The sequence below is a fragment of the Penicillium soppii genome (genome assembly GCF_028829465.1).
Source record: "Penicillium soppii strain IBT 18220 chromosome Unknown utg000006l, whole genome shotgun sequence".
In the NCBI taxonomy this organism is placed as follows: domain Eukaryota; kingdom Fungi; phylum Ascomycota; class Eurotiomycetes; order Eurotiales; family Aspergillaceae; genus Penicillium; species Penicillium soppii.
Genome location: NW_026643236.1, coordinates 4,246,559 through 4,268,415, shown reverse-complemented (window position 1 = coordinate 4,268,415; position 21,857 = coordinate 4,246,559). Strand labels below are relative to the sequence as shown.

At 48.6% G+C, this 21,857-nt stretch overlaps 7 protein-coding genes across 7 annotated transcripts; 5 read left to right on the top strand and 2 right to left on the bottom strand.

Moving 5' to 3' along the window:
* Positions 1-1,027: 1,027 nt before the first annotated feature.
* Positions 1,028-2,222, bottom strand: N7529_008994 (THUMP domain-containing protein; the record flags this gene model as incomplete). The annotated part of the gene is made up of 6 exons (XM_057244521.1): positions 1,028-1,162; positions 1,212-1,352; positions 1,468-1,682; positions 1,787-1,934; positions 1,990-2,127; positions 2,187-2,222. 6 exons carry the CDS (start codon positions 2,220-2,222, stop codon positions 1,028-1,030), a joined length of 813 nt encoding a protein of 270 aa, XP_057096059.1.
* Positions 2,223-2,653: 431 nt separating this feature from the next.
* On the top strand, positions 2,654-4,534 carry N7529_008993 (alpha-keto acid decarboxylase family protein; the record flags this gene model as incomplete). The annotated part of the gene is made up of 4 exons (XM_057244520.1): positions 2,654-2,846; positions 2,906-4,133; positions 4,186-4,393; positions 4,451-4,534. The coding sequence occupies 4 exons, from the start codon at positions 2,654-2,656 to the stop codon at positions 4,532-4,534; spliced, it is 1,713 nt and encodes a 570-aa protein (XP_057096058.1).
* Positions 4,535-6,537: 2,003 nt separating this feature from the next.
* N7529_008992 (Major facilitator superfamily domain general substrate transporter) lies at positions 6,538-8,461 on the top strand (the record flags this gene model as incomplete). The annotated part of the gene is made up of 3 exons (XM_057244519.1): positions 6,538-6,800; positions 6,854-7,467; positions 7,527-8,461. 3 exons carry the CDS (start codon positions 6,538-6,540, stop codon positions 8,459-8,461), a joined length of 1,812 nt encoding a protein of 603 aa, XP_057096057.1.
* A 1,151-nt stretch (positions 8,462-9,612) lies between these two features.
* On the top strand, positions 9,613-14,491 carry bck1 (uncharacterized protein; the record flags this gene model as incomplete). Its single annotated transcript, XM_057244518.1, has 3 exons — positions 9,613-12,448; positions 12,510-14,310; positions 14,371-14,491. The coding sequence occupies 3 exons, from the start codon at positions 9,613-9,615 to the stop codon at positions 14,489-14,491; spliced, it is 4,758 nt and encodes a 1,585-aa protein (XP_057096056.1).
* A 334-nt stretch (positions 14,492-14,825) lies between these two features.
* N7529_008990 (Golgi transport complex subunit COG3) lies at positions 14,826-17,342 on the bottom strand (the record flags this gene model as incomplete). Its single annotated transcript, XM_057244517.1, has 4 exons — positions 14,826-15,605; positions 15,655-16,674; positions 16,726-17,065; positions 17,119-17,342. 4 exons carry the CDS (start codon positions 17,340-17,342, stop codon positions 14,826-14,828), a joined length of 2,364 nt encoding a protein of 787 aa, XP_057096055.1.
* A 285-nt stretch (positions 17,343-17,627) lies between these two features.
* Positions 17,628-19,353, top strand: N7529_008989 (RCC1 domain-containing protein; the record flags this gene model as incomplete). The annotated part of the gene is given in 2 exon segments (XM_057244516.1): positions 17,628-17,798; positions 17,815-19,353. 2 exon segments carry the CDS (start codon positions 17,628-17,630, stop codon positions 19,351-19,353), a joined length of 1,710 nt encoding a protein of 569 aa, XP_057096054.1.
* A 311-nt stretch (positions 19,354-19,664) lies between these two features.
* Positions 19,665-21,812, top strand: nop9 (RNA-binding RNA processing protein NOP9; the record flags this gene model as incomplete). Its single annotated transcript, XM_057244515.1, has 1 exon — positions 19,665-21,812. One exon carries the CDS (start codon positions 19,665-19,667, stop codon positions 21,810-21,812), a length of 2,148 nt encoding a protein of 715 aa, XP_057096053.1.
* Between the last annotated feature and the right edge of the window lie 45 nt (positions 21,813-21,857).

The following is a 21,857-nucleotide window of genomic DNA, read 5'->3' as shown; positions in this document are numbered from 1 at the left end:
AAGTGGCCACGGGCCTATTATTTTCAGCGCCATGACTCGACTAGGTTTAACGAGGCGAGATATGAACCTGTCGCTTTTTCAGAAGGTTAGTCCAAGCATTGGTTATCCGAGGTTGACGAAATATCGATTGCGGAGCATAATTAGAACAAGGTGTTTCGCTGAAGCAATAATTGGCAAGCGAGATACTCAAAAATTTCTACAGTCACATTGGTTCAATCTGAAAATAAGTAATTAAATGGAAATTAAGTGAAGCCGTCTCGCCTAACCATCCCGCTCTAAGAAAAGCGGCCATCCGAGCACCCGCCTCCCACCAATCACAGTTGCGTCTTGCCGAAGTCTCCATGGATCGCTAGAATCAGAGATGTTCGATTTGTTCTTCGATTCTTGGAATCTCCTTTTTTGACGGCTTTTCTATCATTTTGTTTTGATTTTCATTCTGTTTCATTCGTTTAGGTTTGACTAGTCCCTGCTTGTCTCTATTTCCGTGATCAGCAGTCACTTCCGATTGCTCGAACCGTGAGAACAGTATACCCTTTCTGCTTCTCCACCAGGATATATGCAAGCCAGCGGAGATTTTTCTCTTAAATACTGAAATGCATGTCATCTTCCCGAGTCGGTTTCCTTCGTGGCAGGTCTTCACCGCGGGCTCGGGCCCCTTAGATCCATCGATGGCTCGCCCCAGGATCGTTTCGGATTTTCCTTTTCGTTTACCTTTTTAAGACTAAATGGAACCCTTGTGTAACATAATAATAACGGTCTATCTTCTCCAATTCTTTTCCCCAAATAGAAATGCCAAAGCCCCAGTGCGGGACGGCTTGTGGCTGCATGAACGCGGACGTGGTCCGAGTATTGAATCCTCTGGCATAGCAACATCATTGTACAAATGAGACACATCAATCGGAGTTCTATTGTAAATATGCTATGGATAATGGCTCATGAAAGAGGTTTCCAGAAGATACATTTGTTTAATATGAAAGTAGCAAGGTATCCTTGCATGAAAATAGATTGGTCCTATGCACAATTGACACTAAGTCATGGACTCGGTGCGCTTAGATGATGGGGTCTCTGGTCCTCCCTTCGGGCTGGGATTATAGATTTCGGCCAAGTTGAACCGTTTCAGCTTATCATAATCACCTCCCACGACACTCATACCAATCACATTCTGTGAGAAGTCAGCCAATGATTCAACGTTCCAGTACTCAATAACTTACTTGGGCGATATCCACCAGAATCATATGATCGTAGTTTGTGAGGTTGACAGGATGCTCAGGGCCAACAACATCGGCCACGACCTTGATGATAACATCTCGACTGAGCTTCGAATTTCCTCGCACAGTAGGCCGAATAGCGTACTAAATTGACAGGTCAGCGGTGTTCAAAGTACGTTTTCCCCTCTCGAGATGGGATATCGGGCATTTTCCCAGATCAGTCGACCTCCGGTTGCCCAAAGGGGAGCCTTGCACTCACCGTCTTCGGTGGGCCACCGGAGTGGAAATGGGGCTTGAGAATCTCTCGGGCAAAAGCCTCCAGATCCACGCTCAAAGTCTTCCGAATCGCCGTGACTGGATGCATACGCTGAACGTATCGGCTCTTCTTGGTGTTTGGATCGGCATATGCCTCGCTACACAGACGATGAACTAGTTGCACTGGCTCTATTGAAGGATCCAGGCGCACAAATGTCACTGTCAGAGATTAGCCAATGCTCTTTGGGCGACCGGTCGCATAAGCGAAATGGCGATTTCTTTTGTTGTTGTTTTTGCTTTTTCTGTAATCATCGCAGACTTACCACATGGCATGTCCAACTGCACAGGTTTGAACCGACGTTTGTTTTCGCTAGGCTGTAAACCCTCCAATTCCCTTTTGATTTGAGCCTCAATGTCTTCATCATCAGTATCTTGTTCCTCTTCCTCTTCCTTGTCAGTTCCCTCAATGGCCTATATCGGTAGTCAGTGAGGCCGCGGAGATATCAAGCAAAGCGAATAATCTCACTTGAGAAAAAAGATCGATTGCTTCATTAAGACACTTTTTTTCTCTGCCCATCTCGCATGTCACAAAGACACCCACATCACCAGATTCAATAGGGGTGCGATTTGCCATCTGTTGCCATTTTCCACTTTTTCCACCACCCTAATCCAAGCGGTTAGTCGCTTCTCGAAATTGTTGCAAGCCTCACATCAGAATCTCACCTTTCTTTTCTTTGAGTGGTTTGATCCTCCAGGCATGGCTCTTTTTTCCCTGCAGGTTTAATATATCAGAATGTGGTGGGGTTGTCGGAGTTTTGTGTGATCGGCCCGGAGATTGTTATGATTGGATTTAAGCGGAGATCGCCCCAAGGGAGAGCTTCATATTTCATATTTACTTCGTATACTACAACTTGAACTTTTGCATCCTTTTATTTACTGTTTAATATGTCGAAATACATATTGAGCGATTTAAATGTTAGAAAAAATCTCTTATCTAGCACTATAGTCCAATTTTTCCTTGCAAGGTGGGACAATTGCATGACATCAATACATATAATCCATGACGTATTAAAAGTGGTCTCACTCATCCGGTTGAATACGTTCCGACTTGTTGTTTAAAAGGTTGCGCAACGCACTTTTTCTCTTTCTCCATCATCTCCTCAAATCTCCTCAACTCCATTCATTTCATCATGTCGTCCACCGATATCGCTACTAGGGAGCTGAAGAATCCCATCGATCTTACGGAGTATTTATTTCGGCGTCTCCACGAGGTAGGTATTCGCTCAGTGCATGGCTTGCCCGGTGACTACAATCTTGTGGCCTTGGATTACCTGCCCAAGTGTGACCTCAAGTGGGTTGGCAATTGCAATGAACTGAACGCTGGTAAGTCTACAATGATAAAAATGGCGAATATCCTATCTCTAAAAGTGACTTCATGACAGGTTATGCCGCCGATGGCTATGCGCGTGTGAAGGGTATTAGTGCCCTGATCACTACCTTTGGCGTGGGAGAATTGTCTGCCCTTAACGCTATCGCAGGCGCGTACTCCGAGTTCGTTCCAATCGTCCACATTGTTGGCCAGCCCACCACCAAGTCTCAAAAGGATGGAATGTTGCTACACCACACTCTTGGAAACGGTGACTTCAATGTCTTTAACAAAATGAGTTCTGCCATCTCGTGCTCTGTCGCTCGCCTAAACGATCCTCACGATGCAGCGACCCTGGTCGACAATGCCATCCGCGAATGCTGGATTCGCAGTCGTCCGGTCTACATCACTTTGCCAACTGATATGGTCGCCGCGAAGGTCAATGGTGATCGCCTGAAAACCCCCATTGATCTTTCACTGCCTGAGAACGATACCGAGAAGGAGGACTACGTGGTCGATGTTGTATTGAAGTATCTTCATGCCGCGAAGAACCCCATTATCCTGGTTGACGCTTGTGCGATCCGCCACCGCGCATTGGAAGAAGTGCATGAGCTGGTAAAGAAGTCCGGCTTGCCCACATTTGTGACTCCCATGGGTAAAGGAGCCGTGGACGAAACTCAGAAGAACTTTGGCGGTGTGTACGCTGGAAATGGATCCAACCCTGGAGTCAGTGAGGCCGTCGAGGCCTCCGATCTCATTCTAAGCATTGGAGCGATCAAGTCTGATTTCAACACCACCGGGTTCACCTATCGCATCGGGCAGCTGAACACCATTGACTTCCACAGCACCTTTGTTCGAGTGCGGTACTCCGAGTACCCTAACATTAACATGAAGGGTGTGCTGAGGAAGGTTACTCAGCAAATGAAGGCTCTTACCCCTGCAATTGTTCCTCCGATTAACAACCGACTGCCCGACAGCGAGAAAGCTTCTACCGAACAAGCTATCACTCACAAGTGGCTGTGGCCAATCGTTGGACAATGGTTGAAGCCAAAGGATATCATTATCACAGAGACTGGAACTGCCAACTTTGGTATTTGGGATACTCGTTTCCCTGCGGATGTGACTGCCATCAGCCAGGTACTTTGGGGTAGCATTGGTTACTCCATGGGAGCCTGCCAGGGTGCTGCTCTCGCTGCTAAGGAGCAGAAGAACCGCCGTGCCATTCTTTTCATTGGCGATGGAAGTATACAACTGACTGTGCAAGAGTTGAGCACGATTCTGCGCAACAATCTGAATCCTATTGTGTAAGTGCCCCTTGGATTCAAAATTTAACAGTAACATGCTTATAAATGCCAGATTTGTGATTTGCAATGAAGGTTATACCATCGAGCGATACATTCATGGTTGGGATGCCGGATACAATGATATTCAACCTTGGGACTTTGCCAACATCCCCAAGGTCTTTGGAGCCAAGGATAACTACCAAGGCTACCGCATCAAAACCCGTGATGAGCTCAACAATCTGTTCGCCGATGAAACTTTCAATGTCTCGGATAAGCTTCGGGTGAGTTTCTTTTTCAGCCCAACCAACCTTTGACATCTCCGCTAATACAATATCTAGCTGGTCGAGTTGTACATGCCTCGCGACGATGCTCCTGCGGCTCTGAAATTGACTGCCGAGGCTGCTGCCAAGCGAAACGAATAGATTCGAAACGCGACAAACCATTATGGGTTTACTTTTTTTTTTGGCACGATGAATATGAGAATAGCATTGAAACGATGTCTAAAGTCTCGACTCCTGGGGTCTCAGCCTTGACATATCTTTTTGATTTTTGACGGCGTTTGTTCTGGAAGGGATCGGGATCTGCAACACCCTGGTAAGGATTTAATAGCGTTTAGTTTTCGTCAGTGAAAGCAGCATCTTCACTCTTGATTTGAAATTGATATACGATAATCTTGCTACGAGCTTCCTTGGTATATCTCCTATTCCCCGTTACAATAAGGGCCTATCCTTTATAAACCAGCAAGCTTCGTGTTGTGCATCGAAGTTGTTGCAATCACTAGACCTAGCAGCGTTTTCAAATATTCCAACATCAACATCATCTCAGATGTCATATTAGCAATGCACTTTGAAAGCTAGAGAAGGTAGAAACAGTGCGAAGTCAATGCAATGGTGTAACATTCTTGCTAAAGCCATACTACTATTCCATTTCAAGCGATCTAGTAGGTAATGGCGTCTTCTAAGAATTAGCTTTTAGTTTAAGATAAATGGGAAATGATCAATCTTTGGCGCCAATGAGATATTGAGATTATATATATCGCTCTAACCGTAGTCGATGCATGTGCAATAAGATATTTGCCTACGCCAAGACCTCTAGGCGCATGCAAAGAAAGTGAAACCAAGCTAAATAAGGTCCTAAGCCAAGGAAAAAGATCATCCGACCACATCCCGAGGACTGTAAAAAATATACTCCGTACTCAACCCTGTGATTCAATCAAACTAGTACTCATGGTACCACCATAACATGATCACGGTAAAATTCAAACAGACAATTATAATACTACGGAACCTTGGAATGGCCCGCAAGCCTAGTGAATAACAAATTCGTATGTTAAAAAAGCGAGTGGCAAAAGAAAGACCTATTCATGGAATGACAGTGCTTTTTCTCTTCATATGTGAGTCAAGGCAAGCTTGTTTAAGGCTGTGGAACAGTGACACTGCGACCTAAGCAATTCGTTCAATCAGATAGAAAAAGCAAAGAACCAAAAAAAAACGATAATATCAGCTGTTATGGCAAACCCTGGATCCGAACCACTAACCAAAACTGCAGTTTGGGGCCAAGTCAAAATCCCTTTCGGTCAAGGTGGATCTGGAAGACTAAATGAATTGAACTTTGATGAATCTGATAAGATCTGAGATATAAAAACACTTGCGAAGAACCTGCGGACTAACTACAAGTTGAATCAAATAATCCGTGTTCACTTTCAAGTCTCATTGATAGATTGTAAAGTGATAAGCGTGTTACGGGAGAGCTACTGAAATTTGCATGCCGCGGATGACGAGCAGGTAGCTCCACTGCCTGAAGTGGCTTTTTCACCGGAATCCCCGGGCTTCGGCTTTGTCTTTTATTGCATTAGGCATCTGAGCCTGATTTCAACTCTTTTGAGGGTACCTCCTAACTGTTTTATTACATCAGTACACATATGGCTATCAGTCAAGCTAGCAGACTTGCTACAACGAATAGGATCTTAACATAACAATATCGCGAGCACTGGCAACTGACGCTTTTTTTTTCTTGTGGCTCTTATTGCTTAGCCAAACTCTGAGCATGATCTCGACGGGCCCTGACCCATTCCCTAGTTTTGAGCGAATCACTGCACGATTTTTTTTCGGTATATATGAGCCCAACTGCCATTGGCAAATTCTAGGCCTTTGTTGAATTCGGGCGTGACGGAGCAGCCAATAATCGGTCTGTTCTTTGAGCCTATTCCATGTTCGCAGTTATCTGATCCGCTTAACTCGGGCAATCCGGCACTAATAGGAAATGATTAGATTTATTTATTTCTTTTAGAGGAAAAAAACTGCAAAATCCTTGCTATGCCAAATTGTTTACATAAAAGCGTACTCCCAACGCTCTTCCCTCTACTTTTCTTTTCTCTATCACTCTCAAGAACTTCCACAGAAGCGGCGGTACCTTCAACCTCACCATGGGTGTCATCAACCTCACTCGTGGTCGTAACGACCGCACAATAGTTGAAGATCTGCGCCCAGCAGAAGAGACTGAGACGAAGAACGATGTCAATGTGGAGCAGAACAGATTAGGCAGTGTCATCAGTAACCAAGGTCGTTCCGAGAAGGAGATCAAGGAACACCCTGACGGGGTAAGCGCCAATGCTGCCCCGGGTGTGCGCAAGGCTGAAGCTGTTGCTCTAGTTTGGGGCAAGAAGACTGTCTACGCCACATATGCCTGGTGAGCATTATGAACTGATTTAATGCCGAATCAAACGCTAATAGCAATCACAGGATTTGGATTTGTTTCTTTATGCTAGCATTGCATTCCTCTATTGGCTCCAATGTGCTTTACTACGCCTACTCTAACTTCCAAGATGCTTCCCAAGTCAGCACGGCGTCTATCTTGGCAAGTATCATCGGTGGAGTCCTCAAACTCCCCATTGGAAAGATCCTCACTTTGTGGGGACGTGCCGAAGGCCTTGTAATTTTCACGGCGGTCTATATCCTTGGTATCATCATTCTTGCTGCTTGCGACGGTCCCAACAGCTACGCTGCTGGTTATGTCCTCTACTGGGTTGGATATGATGCTATTTATATCATTTTGGATATCTTCATCGCCGATACTTCCGGCATGCGCAACCGTGCATTTGCATTTGCATTTGCCTCGACCCCCTTCATCTGTACTTCCTTCACCGGTCCATTGGCTGCTACCAACTTCCTCAAGACCTCCGGTTGGCGTTGGGCTTATGGCTCATTTGCTATAATTATGCCATTTGTTTTCTTGCCTCTGGCTGCTGTTTTCAAGTACTACGAGAAGAAGGCACGCAGAATGGGCGTCTTGCAGCGCCGGGTCAGTGGAAGGACTACGGTACAGTCCATTGTTCACTATCTGCACGAGTTTGACAGTAAGTTCACTCATTTCCCCCTTCACTTTCCAAAGACTTAGTACTGACCAATCAAACAGTCGTTGGAGCTCTCCTTTTGATGGCAGCTTTCATCTTGTTCCTACTTCCGTTCAGCTTGTTCAACTATGGTCGGACTCAGTACAGCGAGCCTGCCTTCATTGCTCCCTTGGTGATTGGTTTCATCCTCTTCTTCGTGTTCGCTGCCTGGGAGAAGTGGTTTGCTCGCACCCACTTTATCCCCTACAAGCTATTCAGGGATCGCACCGTCTTCGGCGCTTGTGCTCTTTCCGCCATCCTGTATTTCAGTTTCTACTCATGGGACCTATACTATTACTACTTTGTGATGGTCGTATACAACCTGGATGTGACAAAGACCGGCTATATGACCGCAATCTACACCGTCGGCTCATGCTTCTGGTCTCCTATTTTCGGGATTTGGATTCGCTACGTGAAAGAATTCAAAAACACCTGCTTGTTCTTCGCTCTTCCCTTGATGGCCTTGGGTGCCGGTCTGATGATCCATTTCCGCGGCTCAGACGGTGATATCGGATATGTTATCATGTGTCAGATCTTCATCGCTTTCGCTGGTGGTATGATGGTCATTGGAGAGCAAATGGCTGTCATGTGCGCCTCTGACCGTGAGGGTATCCCCATGATGATCTCACTAATCTCTCTGTTCTCGAGCTTGGGTGGTGCCATTGGATACGCTGTTTCCGCTGCTATCTATGCCAACACTTTCCCCCAGGGATTGCGCGATGCCTTGCCCGCCAGCTCCAAGGATCAATGGGCAGCCATCTATGCCGGCGGCTATCTTGCTCAAATGAAATATCTACCGGGCACTGAGACTCGTGACGCCATCAACTTCGCCTATGGATACAGTCAAAAGTACGGCTGTATTGCTGCTACTGCTGTCCTTGTGCTTGCCGTTCCCTGTATTGCCATGTGGAAAAATTACAAGGTTGATCAAGAGCAGAACAAGGGTACTGTGCTCTAGATCTGAGGAAATCGTTCTCTTTATGCTAGCTTGGAGTTGATTCTTTATGTAGGGGATTTATGGCATCCGATGTACTGATTGGCGGATTGTTGTTGATAACTTAAAAAAGAAATTTGTTACATGCATGACTATGTGAATTTATGAATAAGATCACTTTTGTTAATTCGTTTCAGGTAAAATTCTTACATGATAGATCATTTAATTCAGCTCTTTTGTTAGAGGGGGTAGGGTTACTTATGTAGGAACTTGGGACCTCCCCGAGGTCGGGATAGAAGCCAGGTTACGAATGAATACGGACTATGCTAACCCCAAAGGCTCTCTTGGGACTTGTTTTTCGAGGTCTTGAATGCCAAAATGCTTCAATTTGTGACTGTCAACGTCAAACTTCATTGCCATTTAAATTTGATACCAAGTCAACATCCTCCACCAAAATAGATTAGGGAGAAATTGCCCGACGCCACACACTGTTGATTGCGTGTATCAGGTGACAGGTCACGGGCCATTGTAAGATTAGGGAGATTCTACCCTGTAGGATTTGAATATATGTGTACTCCAGTGCCTAAGTCACATTTGGTCCGAAGAAGTTCAAAATTTATTGTTCTTTGTATGAGCCAACAAAAAGGAACAATTGAAAGTTGATTCTAACAGTAGATCCACAGCGGGGACCACGTGATGATCTTTAGGATCATCAAATCTTATTCGGTGAGTGTCCTATCTTGTTTCTTTTCCAGAATAACTCTGGAAGCAAGGGGTTGCGTGTTCTTAGGAAATTCTCATTCGGAACAGGAGCTTCTTACTGATCATGCGTTGAGTTCAGTCTTCACAATCTAGACGTCACCCTCTCTTGCGAAACTTGGCCTGTTCCGCAATCCCAGCAATAGCGCTGCGATAAACGGGGACGACAAGCCGAACTATGTCAATCTACGCACCGAGAATTTGAATTCAATTTACACCTAAATAAAACCTGATACCAGGATTCACCTCCGAACCCCGACCACTCTTTTATTTGCTGGGAACCCCCGGTTACGATGCGCTAATGGTCCCGAACGACCTCGAAAACACCGCCTGAACGCCCAAGAGGGCGTCGCAACCGAGCGAGCGAGATATAGTCACCCTCCCAGACCTGCACCGTGGGTGTATCGACATTTACGATGGACAGTCGACAGCACTATGTCCCGGGCCCGCCTTTCCTACCACCACCTCCGCCCCGACATCCATCGGGCCAAGCTCAAACACTGGTACCGCCTCCCCCTCCTGGTCCACCCCCGGGGACAACCTATGGAGGACAGGCATCGTGGCAGCAGAGCTGGGGAAGACAAGCCTTGACCCCGGGATTTCCTCCGCCCCCGCCACCCCCTCTTGCCTCCGCGCCAAATCAACATTTGGCATACGGCCGCCCGCCGGCTCAGTTGTCGATAGCTCCTCCACGACACGACCACCCGCCGCTGACATCCGCAACTTACATTCCTGGGAATGATACTATTGGCGTCGGTATTCCTGGATTGTTCGATCCCCATGGACACGCTCCGTATGATCCTTATGCGCATACCACTGCCGAGAGACAACGATTGGGTCTCACTCAAATGCATGATCATGTCAATACTTCAGGCCCATACAAAACAGACCCAAACCTTCCGCAGACTCCAGGGGGGCGCACGATCGCTCCGCCCTACGCTCTTCATGGAAACGTCCACGAATTGACGTCCAACAATGACAGTCCACAACCACACGCGACTCCACAAAGTACCGATATTGCTAAGTCTTCAAGCCATCGCCACAATAATAGCAATGTATCGCTAGGTGGATTAACTCCCAGCGAGGCTGCAATCCGGTGGCCTTTGAATGAAGTGCTTATCTGGCTGGAGAAAAACGGATTTTCCAAAGAATGGCAGGAAACTTTCAAATCTTTGGAACTCCAAGGAGCCGACTTCCTCGAGCTCGGTCTAGGAGCCGGCGGTCGGGGAAACCTTGGGAAAATGCATCAAGTGGTTTATCCCCAATTAGCCAAGGAGGTTGGCTTAAGTGGCAAAAAATGGGAACCTGGCCGGGAACGAGACGAAGGGAAACGCATGCGCCAATTGATTCGCGTAATTCATGACCACACAAATGACAACACCGCTTCGACACCACAGAACCAATCGCAGCCGCCGGCGTCTGCATTCCCCGAAAGTAGTACTGGTTACTTCTCTAGCCGCTTCCCCGAGCCACGCTCTGCTGGGCCTGTTCCAGGTGTCAACGATGTGAGCCCGGAGCATTTGACTGCATTGAATATGTCATCCAATCAGAACTCAAAGCCGGCTGGACAGCGCTCGGTGACAATGCCACCCCCAACTACTCATGACTCGCCGAGATATGATTCTCCAGCACAAGAAACTCAAACTTGGGTCCGGTCTGACTTTTCCCGAAATGCCTTGGCAGGAATCAACGTTGACCATCGACGCCAGAGCCCATCTATTGGTAGTGAAGCTGGCACATTTCAGTCATCAACACTCCGGCCACAAGAGAGCCCGCAAAGTGGCAGCCCAGCTATACAGCAAATATCACCCAATTACGCATCATTCTCTTCGTCTGCAGGAGATTTAACATTGAAATATGACCATTCTCGGGGCAACAGTACGGACTCAATTCTCGGTTTTGGTCGAGGCTCCGCGGGACGGTACTATGATCCTCGTAGACAAGGCCAAGAAGGCGCTCGTCCCTCGCCTCAGGATACGCACAGTCGGCAATGGATCGGTGAACCTCATTCGTATTCCAAAGAACATGGCAAAAGCTTCTTCTCTAATCTTTTGAAGAAGAAAACTAAGACCACTGACTCTAGCCACCCATCCCCCGAGCAACATGAGGATTCATCGCCAACAACGAGTCCTGAGACTCGCCCGAACGATGCATATCTCCCCTACTCAAAACCTGGCTACAATGCTAGTGACATGTCGGTCGGTGAGCGTCCATATACAGCGTCAATCAAAACGAAAAAATGGGTCTTTGTGACCATGGATGGTTCCAACTTCCGCCTAATTGACATTTCTGAAATGGACTCTTTTGAGGCATTGCGTGTCGGAATCTGTCAAAACATCGGGGTTGACTGGACTAGCGCCCAGATTTACCTTACAGAACCAGGTCAAATTGATCACGAGGATCCCATGAGCGACAAAAACCTCACTCAAGCCCGTCGAAGCAAGTCAGATGCCTATGGTTCTCTAAAGCTGTTTGTGCGAGGGACCCCTTTACAGTCTGTAGCACCCAACACCCCCCGATTCGATGGCCTCGGGGTCTCATTCCCAGACAAGCCAAATATGTCCCCAACGGCAACCCATCATCAGGTTCACAGGAAGCCACTGGACGAAGAAGCCCTCAACAGGATATCGCCCCATCGCACTATCCCAGACTCCCCGGTATTGGGCTCTCGGCAAAGCACGTTGAAGGCTTTAGGTGGAAAGGCATGCCCAGCAGATACCACACAGGACGCAACCCAAGTGCTTGAATCTGACCCATCTGATTTGCTCGCTCGTCATGAGGAACATATGCGTGAAGTTGAACGGAAACAAAAACAATATCTCCTTTCTAAAATGCCGCAGTCTCAGCAAAACAAGAATGCCTACGGAGAGACTGGGTACAGGAGAAATGAAGTCATTGATTTCGATTCTCCTCGCATCTCGCCTTATGACGAGAAGAAAGGGGAATCGCTGGTGCCACTTCGCAAGCCCCCAACGGCGCCAATCGAGTCTAACACCCTCACCAAGGTTAACTCTCTCAGCAGGAGGCCTACTACTCGTGAATCTCGGCCCCAGCGGTCTGCTCCAAATCATGGTCTGGGGGCTGCGATTGCCAATGTTGGCCGCATTACAAGTGCCATCGGCACACCGTTGCCTTCTGTGCCAGCCCCTTCTACTACTCCCGGCTTTGATAGCCGAAACAGTGCAGGCTCGGAGTCTGATCGGCCAGAAACACTTGACTCTACTGGAACAATGTCAAGTAGAACAACTCTAGGTATGTGACCCAAATACCCACCACACAGCGAATTGTTGCACTTTTTCTAACAATGAAATAGACTCTTCGAGGCCCTCTTCAAAGCATCTCGCAGAGAACGAAAAACAACCGGTCTCACTCGCCAATCAACCGCCCGAGAAATCATCTGATACTTCTCCAAGACCAGGATTGCAATCCCGCAAGTCGTTTGGGCCTGAATTTGACTTTGAAGAGAACCAAGTCTCTTTTCAACGAACTCCTAAACCCCAGAAGGACTCTGACGATGACTCGGATGATGACTCCGACGATGGCCTATTCCAAGTCCGGCCTTCAAGGGCTAAGGAAGAAGAACAGGCCGCACTAAATGAGCCCCAAAAGAAGTCAGACAGGCCATCTCTTACGGTGAACACAGATAACCACCTCAAACCGACTCTCTCTGTCAGGTTTAAATCACCGAGTACCGCCGGCCACAGTTCGGGCGGAGAGGCCTCTGATGGAAGAGAACCGTTATCTAGCACCCGTGGACCCGTTTCACCCGAGGATGAGAGGCCTGGACCCCGGCGAGATTCATTTGCCCGAGACGTCTGGGCCAGCAGACCTGCTGTTGAAGGCGTCATTGACCATCTTGATGATTTCTTCCCTGATGTTGATCTTGACGCTCCTTACTTGGATGAGCCTGCGTCACCAAGTACCAGAGCAACCAATCTTCAATATGACGCAGGCTTCAAAGAAAAGAAGGAATCTTTGCCGGCTATGCCACAGCCAACCACCACTGCTACTAATCCATATGGGCCTGATGCAGCTACCGCGAGGCCATCTGGCGCCAGTATTGTCGCTCAACACCATATCACGCGCGGCGGAGTTGGTGGTGGTGGCCTGTCCCGCATGAAATCCATTCGACAGGTGGCCCAGGGAGCAAACCGGACGAAGAGCGTGAGCGTTGCTGGACCCCAAAGATCGGGTGATCTTTTGCGCCGAAAGAGTACCAAGATGTTCGGCGCCAAGATCATGCAAATCAGGCCCCGCCCCGGTAGTCGCATCAGCCAGCTCGATCCGATCCCACAAAACAGCAACCAGGTGGTGCCGGCTACCGGCGCTCTTCCCCAGCGTCAGCCCACTTTCCGCATCATCCGTGGTCAGCTTATCGGCAAGGGTACCTATGGCCGAGTGTACCTAGGTATGAATGCGGACAATGGTGAAGTGCTAGCAGTGAAGTTGGTAGAGATCAACCCGCGAATTGCAGGCACAGACAAAGATCGTATCAAGGAAATGGTTGCCGCCCTGGACCAGGAGATCGACACAATGCAACACCTCGAACACCCCAATATCGTACAGTATCTGGGCTGCGAGCGTGGCGAATTCTCCATCTCCATCTACCTGGAATATATTTCCGGTGGCTCTGTTGGAAGCTGCCTGCGCAAACACGGCAAATTCGAGGAAAGTGTTGTGAGATCACTGACCCGGCAAACGCTTGGTGGACTTGCATACTTGCATGACAAAGGCATTCTCCATCGAGATTTGAAGGCAGACAATATTCTCCTGGATCTCGATGGAACATGCAAGATCTCTGACTTTGGTATTTCCAAAAAGACAGACGACATCTACGGCAACGACTCGTCCAATTCCATGCAAGGCACTGTTTTCTGGATGGCCCCGGAGGTCATCCAGTCCCAAGGGCAGGGATACAGCGCCAAGGTTGATATCTGGTCCCTTGGTTGTGTGGTGTTGGAGATGTTCGCGGGTCGTCGTCCATGGAGCAAGGAAGAAGCAATTGGTGCTATTTTCAAGCTTGGTAGTCTAAGTCAGGCCCCGCCGATTCCTGATGACGTGTCTATGAACATTAGTCCGGCAGCTCTTGCTTTCATGTACGACTGTTTCACGATGTAAGTTTCCATCCTATATTTGCCTCTCTTTCGCGTTTTGTCTTTCTGACATTTTATCAGTGACTCGGCTGAACGTCCTACTGCGGGAACTCTACTCACTCGCCATCCCTTCTGCGAGTCCGATGCCAACTACAATTTCCTAGACACAGAGTTATATGCTAAGATCCGCGATGTTCTCTGATATGCTTTGGTCTAAATGCACTTATCTGGTTGCGATGTTGCGTTTCCTATGAATCGTACATACCCCTTTCTGAAATTCGATTGAAGCGAGAATTGCCGTTTGGATGGTTTCCTGGGTTTCACGGTCAGCTGTATATATTTTTCTCACGTTCGGGATGAACCTCTTCGCTTTAAGTTGTCTTCTCCTCAGACTAAGATACCTTTAGTATTTGTGGTCGAATTATGCGTTATATTCTTAGGGCTTATACATATACAAAACTGCTTAATTCCACATGGTATCTATGCTCAAGGTGTAAATGCCTAAAAAAGACTGAAAAGGAAACGGCATCCTGTGTCTATGAGCTGGTGCTTAGAATATCATCATCATCCTCGGGAAGATCAGCCTGCAGGCCCGCGACACCGACACGGAACACGCCCTCACACCATTCGGCAAAGGTGTTTACGTCCCAGACGGCATCGTCCCGGCCCTTCCCCTTTTTGCTGACGTGATTTCCCTTCCCCTTCTCTGAGGAGGTATACTTCTCGAAGAAGTCCTCATAGATTTGGATAGTGCGATCCTGGACAGCACCGACAAGAGTCTCCTTCATGCGCGTGTCATCGATATATTCATTTAGTACTTTCCGTAGTATAGGGACTTCCTTCTCAATTGTCCGACAAGAAGGGAGTATAAGCTCGCCACGCTGCAGGTTGCGGGTATCCACAAACTTGGCGGGGAGAGAGGTAGTCATGCGTGCAGCGAAAGCGTTGATGAAGTCGTTGATGACTGTGCGGAGACGGCCATCCAGTTCGACCTTTGCATCAAGCATATTCTCTACTACGCGAGGGATGAGGCCATGGCCAACGAGCCGCATTAGGTTGCGCGGGTTGAAGAGACCGCCGCGTTCGCGGAGTTCCCAGAAGGTGCTTGTCACGCCGGAGAAGTCGAAGGAAACTTCTGGGGCTACAAATTCAATGTCGAAGGCAACGATTTGTTGTTTCAGGATTAGGAGGTGGCTCATTAGGAAGAGTTGGCTGTCGGCTGGTGTGGCTTTCGCTGAGATTAGGGAGCTGGCGTTTTGGAGGGAGAGTGTGGTTTGATGCACTATTTGGTGGGCAAGGTCATCGAAGACCGTGGACTGCAGTTTTTAGCATTGGTGGCTATTAGGGTTGATGAGAGGCTCTTACATTCACTAGGCGGTAGATCCTGCTCAGGAGCCAAATTGCTTTGCGCAAAGTCGGGTACCATCCTTTGAGGGCTGTTTGGGTCTCAAAGTCCCATTTGCCGTCTGGATCTTGTGGCGTGTCACCAGCATCGTCACCTTGTTTGGTAGTCATATCAATCAGGATGTCCGCAGAGGTGTCTTTTTTGCCCGAGATCTGTGTATCTGACACAGTCAAAGATACCTGTCGATTGCGCATGGGGTAATCTATATCTTCTGGTCGAGGTTTGTATTTTTCAATTTCATCTCGCAGGACAGCCAGTGCACGGAAGACAAGTCGGGCCTGAACGTCTTGTAAAGCAGGCTGGATCAAGACAGAAAAGTCAAGATGATTCGTCTCGGTCTGTTCCTGCTCTTCTTCAGGGTCGGAGAAGTAACGTGTTTGCAGTAAATTGCAAAGTTGACATAGCTTCACAATATCTGACTCGTGGATGATTCGAGGGCGAAGATGATCGTAGAGCGGTTCACATAGCGTTTCGAGGAAATCATATAAACCGCCTTGTCCATGGAACCATTCTCCCCACAGGTCATATTCATCTAGGCATAACCCGCGGATATAACTGATGCTAGCTCGGGCGAAGGAAACCAGGTCCTTGGATGAGCTAGGCGTTTGTGTAATTTCGATCAACTTTTTGCGGGCGAGCGGTACAATCAGCTTTGCACGAATAGCAGAGTAATTGCTGTGCAGCTCGTTCATCAAACTTTGATATTCCGCTTCGTTGTTTTGATCTTGGTTCAGCGGTGGCACAGCTCTCTTCTGGATCTCAACCCCGATTTGCTTCAGCTCAGGTGCTCCAACTCTAAACTTGGCATACAAGAGAGCCGACAATGCGGTGTCGTTCAATTGCTGATCTGAAATCTTTTTCGAGACATTCTGATAGACATCTTTAAGCGAAGATACAAAGTTACCTCGGATGAGCGTTAAGGCACGCGTTAACAGTAACCGATATCTAGAGCGGTAGACCTCCGCTTCTTTTTGGTCCGTCTGCATGGGCAGTCAGCAATGCGCGCATAACCTTCCGGGTTCAACTCTCACGTGGGTTTCCATATAATCTAAACACACGTCCAAGCGTCTCAGCATATCGGAGAATTCCTTGTCGCGGACAGTGTTACCCGCACCTGGCGCATTGAGTCGCCGTGACGCAGGGTCCAAGAAATCGTAATAGTGCAGGTTGGTCTGGATCCCATTTGCAAGCTTTGTGTCACGTTCTTGGATGGACAGAAGCCCCTCACATTGCTTTTCGAAGTTTGATGTTTGGGTCTCAACTGATTTGAATGATTCAGACAGGCTGGAGAGGTCGTCAAGGAGGGTCAACGTATTCGTTAATATTTCGTCAATGTGATCTTTCGATTGCTCGAGTTCGTCCAAGCAGTTTCTAGAGACCAAATAGTCAGTAAAGCACGAATTGCCATCTACTGTCGATCTTACTGATACTCGTCATAGCTCTCCTCAATCAGGTCATCCTTGACCCCATTGAGCCACTGTGAGAAATCAAGCTCATTGTTCCACCCCGGCACTTTCCATTCGGAATAATTTGGCGCCTTCTCCTCGACTGCCTTCAGGCTTGCTTGTGTTTCATTGGTGTTGGGTTTGCGCGGCGGCCCAGAGGGAGCGGTCTGCCGGCGGGCACGCTGCTGCTTTGTGGAAGGCATGGTACAGTCAAGGCCCGGGAAATGTAGTGGCTATCAGCCCAAAGGTCATTTCTCTTTGCTGACTTTCTGCTAAGCAAAATACGTCCCGAGTCAAGTGTTGAAGCCGAACTGCGATGTGGTCAACTCCGGGGTCCCGCTGTCGATGGGTTCTGCCGAGAGCTCCCGCCTGGGTCTGATGCAACGAATCACGGGCGCGGCTTTCTGTATTATTCGAAGCTTCCCCGGATGCAATCTGATTTCTGCAGCTTCGACATGTTCTAGTTGGTGAACCGGCCATCATCCAAAATGCTGACAACTCGAATTCGACGGCCTGCGACGCACTCTGTCCTTGCGCTTCGCTCCTCCAGAACCCCGATAGCCCGGTCACTTAATGCGCCATGGTCCCGATTCGCCAGTAGTCAACCACAAAGCCGAGGCCCGTCATCGCACTGGCTCCGAAACTCTCTCGGTTTTGCTGTGACTGGAACTGCAGTCTTCTTGGGCTACTCATACTACGCTAATGGAGGAAAGGAAGCTTGGACGGCTGTTCCGGGGGGCCAAGAAGGAGGCCATTGATGTCAATGACCTTCGTGCCCAGTTTGTCCAAGAAAAGCGGAGTCTCAAGAGCTCTGCCGTCTATACATGGGGCTCAAATATTTATAAAGTGGTGGATCCGGGATCCAAAGACGCCGACATCAAGACTCCTCGGCGCTTCAAATACTTTGACGGCCAGGTGCTGAGAGATCTCAAGATCGAAGAAAAGTCAGGTGCGGCAATTAACGAGAAGGGAGACCTTGTACAATGGGGGCAAGCATTTTCGGAGACGGACTTTAAGCCTTCAGAGACTCTGACAGGCAAGAATCTCGTCTCACTTGCTCTGTCTGAAAGTCGAATCATCGCGCTATCTTCAGATGGGACTGTCTACTCCCTGCCTTTGTCTAAGACCGAGCAAAGCACGGGTCCCAAATCACGGGAAAGCTCGTGGGTTCCCTTCTGGGCCAGCAAATCCAATTTGAGCTACCGTGTGCTCAACCCATCATTGAAGCTGGGTGAAAAAGTCACTTCAATCAGCGGTGGACAGGAACATGTGCTTCTTCTCACAAGCTCTGGCCGGGTTTTCTCCGCGGCGTCATCTACCGAAAATTACCCTTCCTTGGGTCAACTTGGCGTTGAGGGGCTCACCTGGTCCACAAGACCCAAAGGGCCAGCAGATTTCTGTCACGAAATCACGGCTTTCAAGGGCTCCAAGATCGTTAAAATCGCAGCTGGTGACTACCACTCATTGGCCCTCGCCGAAGATGGTCGTATGTTTGCATTCGGTGACAACTCATTTGGCCAACTGGGTGTAAATTATGACCCAGAGCGCACCTTTAAGGATACCCCTTTTGTTGTGAAAGTGAACAAACTTTACAGAAGGGGCATTTATGACGCAAAAGTTACCAGCATTGCTGCGGGAGGTGCTAATACATTTTTCTCCGTTGATTCCACGCGCATCTTAGGATCCGAGGAAGAAACTGCCGATGTTCGTGACCTTGGCAATGTTACTGCGGACACGTGGTCTTGTGGTAGAGGAATATGGGGCACTCTCGGCAGTGGCAGGTGGGTTCATGTGCAGGATTCACCCACCAAGATCAAGGCTTTGAGTGGAGTGAGCGAGTATGACGAAAAGACAAACCAAATCACCCCTATCCGCATCCGTGCCATGTCTGTTGGTACAACGCATGTTTCTGCTATATTGGACAACAAGACCAATATCAGCAGGAATACCAAGGATACTTTGGACCAGTCCAAAGATTGGGGTTATGATGTCGTCTGGTGGGGAGGCAACGAGCATTTCCAGCTTGGAACAGGGAAGCGAAGCAACCAGGCCAAACCGATCTACATCAACGCACCTCCTGAGACTAAGAAACAGGCAGAGGCACGGTTGCAGATCATGCCTCGTCATAAGGGCAAGGTTGGGAAGCGCAATGTGAACATGGAACAGCGTGTGGAGTGTGGACGCCATGTATCTGCGATATATTCTGCAGTGTAAAAGAGCAAAGGGAAATTGTACATTAGTGATGCCATATAACATCCATTCTTAATATATCTCTGCTCAATTTTGATATTTAGTCGGAGGTGGTTGACATTTTGCACGCACGCTGAGGCTTTCAATCTGCGCATGTGTTCAATTGAAGCACATTCGGATAATCAAGGCCCTATTCTAAGGTTATCTACAGGGCTCTCATGATTACGTTGCAAACAGAGCAAACATCTATCGCCGCGGAGACGCTTGGACCACCGCTTATCCAAAAAAAAATTCCAGCACTTCAGTCACATCTCTCTTCACAACACAGCGCCATAATGCCTCGTGAACAGCAGAAAAGAGGCCGCAGAGCCGAGAAAAAATCCCAGAAAGATGATTCCAAAAGAAAGTTTGAGGAGGCGGCCGAAGCTCCGGAAGCGAAAAGAATGAAGTCCTCTACCGACGACGCCGACGCCGAATTCCAAGAAAATGCGGATTACATTCCCCTCGATCAAGAGGAACAGCAGGAATCCCAGGGCCCTGAAGATAATGGCGATATGCCTTTCTTTGGTCTTTTGGATGAGGAGGAGTCAGAATACTTCCAGCGCGCCAATGAAATGCTGGAGCTGAACCAGTTCCAGGACCTCGAGGAGCGGAGCTTGTTTGTCGACAGTGTATACTCGGAAGCCAGTGGCAAAGAGTTGAAAATTGCTTGCAGTCAGGGTTGTTCAAGACTAATGGAGAAATTGATCTCCATGTCAAACGCTCAACAACTGCGCCGGATATTCAGCAAGTTCGTGGGTCACTTCCTTCACCTGGTACAGCATCGATTTGCAAGCCACTGCTGTGAGACACTTTTTATCCACGCCGCGCCTGCTGTGATGCAGAAGACGAAATACAACAAGAAGTCCGACGAGGAAGATGGAGAGGAGGAGCCGGAGCTCTCGATCGCAGACATGTTCATGGCTGTCATTGAAGAGTTGAAGGAAAATTGGGGATACTTGTTGACGGAGCGCTTTGCGTCGCATACAATCCGAGTGCTACTTCTGGTTCTTGCAGGAGAGCCTGTGGATGTCACATCAAACGAGTCATTTGTCGCAAGTCGCAGTAAGGAAAGACTTGAAATCCCAACTGTCCAAGGCGAGGAGAAGGTGGATAAATCCAAGTCCGAGAAGCACAGTGTCCCAGAGACCTTTGAGCCGGCACTCAAAAAGATCATGACCGATATGGTTGCCGGTATCGATGACACTTATCTCCGCGCCATGGCCACGCATCCCGTGGGCAACCCAGTGCTCCAAGTGCTTTTGTTCCTGGAGCTCTCGCATTTCGGCAAGTCGAGTGCCAAAGACCCCAAATCTACCATCCGAAGACTTGTTCCAGATGAGTCGTTCGAGGAAGATTCGGAGAGCGCAATCTTCATTCGTGGCCTCCTATACGACCCAGTTGGCTCTCGCTTATTAGAGACAATGGTGCGTTACCTTCCCGGTAAGGCATTCAAAAACCTCTACAGGAACAACTTGGGCGAACGGATCGGGTCTCTCTCTCGCAATTCCACCGCTGGATATGTGGTTCTTCGGATGCTGGAAAGACTCGGCAAAGACGACTTGAAGATTGCCATGAGTAACATTGTCCCTGAAGTTCCGGGACTAATTGAGCGGTCGAGACTCATTGTCCCCAAGATGTTGATCGAGCGATGTGTCCACCGTGGCGTTGATACTAAACCTCTTGCTGAAGCACTTGAGGCTGCTTATGACAAGGACCCAAGCACCAGACTACAGCAGATGCTCAAGTTCAACATATCAGAGACCCCAGCTCCTCAATCTGAAGACCACGATATGGATGGTGACAGCGAGGAAAAGGGCCGGAAGCCACGTGGTCCACCTCCGATTTCTGCGGCTGAAAAGGCAGAGAAACTCCACGCCTCTCTGCTGGTGCAAGCGATGCTGACAGTTCCGGGCCCACTCAGCCAACTGGTCTACACGGGGCTACTTGCACAATCACCCGAAACAATTGTTCAACTTGCTCAAGAACCCACCACCTCCCATGTTCTTCAACAGGCCCTGAACTCCGTAAGCTCCACTGCTCAGATCCGCCGACAGCTCACTACTCGGTTCCAGGGTCATCTTGCAACTCTTGCCCTGAGCCCCAGTGGATCACATGTAGTGGACGCACTATGGTCAGCGACCAAAGACATCTTCTTTGTTAAGGAGCGCATGGCGCAAGAGCTTGAGCAAAATGAGCAGATTCTCCGCGATTCCTTTGTGGGTCGTGCAGTCTGGAGAAACTGGTCTATGGATCTATACAAGCGTCGGCGAGGCGAGTGGACTCGCAAGGCCAAGGGCCTTGAGGAGCGAGCCGCGAACAATGAGGGCGCCGAGCGTCCCAAGTCTAAAATTGAACAAGCACGCGCTCGGTATGCTGCTGCCCGGGAGGCAGCTGAGGCCGGGGCCACCGGTGCGAACCAAACTGCGGTGGCTAGCAAATGAATAGCTTCATTGAGGGATACCATTTAGAAATATATCGAACAAAAT